Here is a 1079-nt window from a genome sequence, read left to right as displayed (position 1 = left end):
CCCAATCTTGACCCTGATCCTCATCCCAATCCTGATCCTGACCCTTATCCCGACCCTGATCCTGATCCTTACCCTGGTCCTAATCTTGATTCTGACCCTGATCCTAATCCTGACCCTGATCCTTACCCTGGTCCTAATCTTGATCCTGACCCTGATCCCGATCCCAATCCCGATCCCAATCCTGATCCTGACCCTGATCCTGATTCTGGTTCTGGTCCTAATCTTGATTCTGATCCCAATCCCGATCCCGATCCCGACGCCATCCCTGCTGTGCCATTCCAGCCCTGAAGCTGCTCCTGAAGGATCCCGTTCCGGCCGTGCGGATCAAGGTGGCCGAGACCCTGGGACGCCTCGTCCGCCTCCTGTGAATCCCGGCATTCCCGGAATTCCTGGGAATTCCCGGCTCCGCTCAGCAATACCCCGGGGGACTCCCATTCCACGGGAAAAGTCTTCCTGCACCTTCTTCCTCTGCTTCCCACGGGGGGCGAAAAAGTGGGAAAACGGCCGGAATTTGGGATGGGATCCGGGTGGGAGCATCCCGGGATCCGGATGGAGCCCGATCCCACCCATCCACATCCCCCCGCTGCTGCTGCTTCCTGATGGATCCGGGATCCGTTCCCACCCCGGCAGCCCCCCCCCCCCCCCACCCCCCCAGGCTGCTCCCCGGGGGGTTTTGGGATCCATTCCCAGAATTCCCACCCTGTACAGAGACCTATTTTTAAATAAAGCTTTTGGCTCCTGATCCCACTCTGGAATTCTGGGATTCCTTGGGATTTGGGGGATGGGAGGGGGTGACTCCCCCTGTGTCTCCATGGGGATGATCCAGGGGTTCTTCCCGGCCTCTCATCCGTAGGAAAAACCTTGGAATTCCGTAGCTGGTCCTGCCCCGTTTCCGTCCCACCTCCGGCTTTTCCTTTGGGATGCTGATCCTGCTCCTGCTCCATTCCCTGACCTCTTTTCCTGGGATAAATCAGATCCAGGGAATCCCATCCTCTGTTTTGGTCACTTCCAGTTCTTCCTTTGGGATCCTGGTCCAGATCCTTTCCCAGGTCCCATTCCAGGTCCCATTCCAGATCCCA

At 57.8% G+C, this 1079-nt stretch overlaps 1 protein-coding gene across 2 annotated transcripts in view; it reads left to right on the top strand.

Moving 5' to 3' along the window:
* The window catches only part of LOC121662244 (maestro heat-like repeat-containing protein family member 1), a 16367-nt gene extending 15625 nt beyond the window's left edge, over positions 1–742 (top strand). Inside the window, exon 13 of one of the 2 annotated variants that reach the window (XR_006015243.1) lies at positions 283–370. Coding sequence is in view for 1 of the 2 variants with exons in the window: in XM_042023183.1 (XP_041879117.1) it covers positions 283–368 (86 nt within the window). In the remaining variant the exon portion in view is untranslated. Of the gene's footprint in view, positions 1–282 lie in introns of both variants that reach the window. The other variant, XM_042023183.1, reaches the window with a different exon arrangement.
* The last annotated feature ends 337 nt before the right edge of the window (positions 743–1079 follow it).

The sequence above is a fragment of the Corvus kubaryi genome, unplaced genomic scaffold (genome assembly GCF_017639235.1).
Source record: "Corvus kubaryi isolate FWS band 111438036 unplaced genomic scaffold, C.kubaryi_AGA036_p1.0 37240, whole genome shotgun sequence".
NCBI classification, from domain to species: Eukaryota; Metazoa; Chordata; class Aves; order Passeriformes; family Corvidae; genus Corvus; species Corvus kubaryi.
The sequence above is the reverse complement of the archived record's forward strand: the minus strand, read 5'-3'. Positions and strand labels throughout refer to the sequence as shown.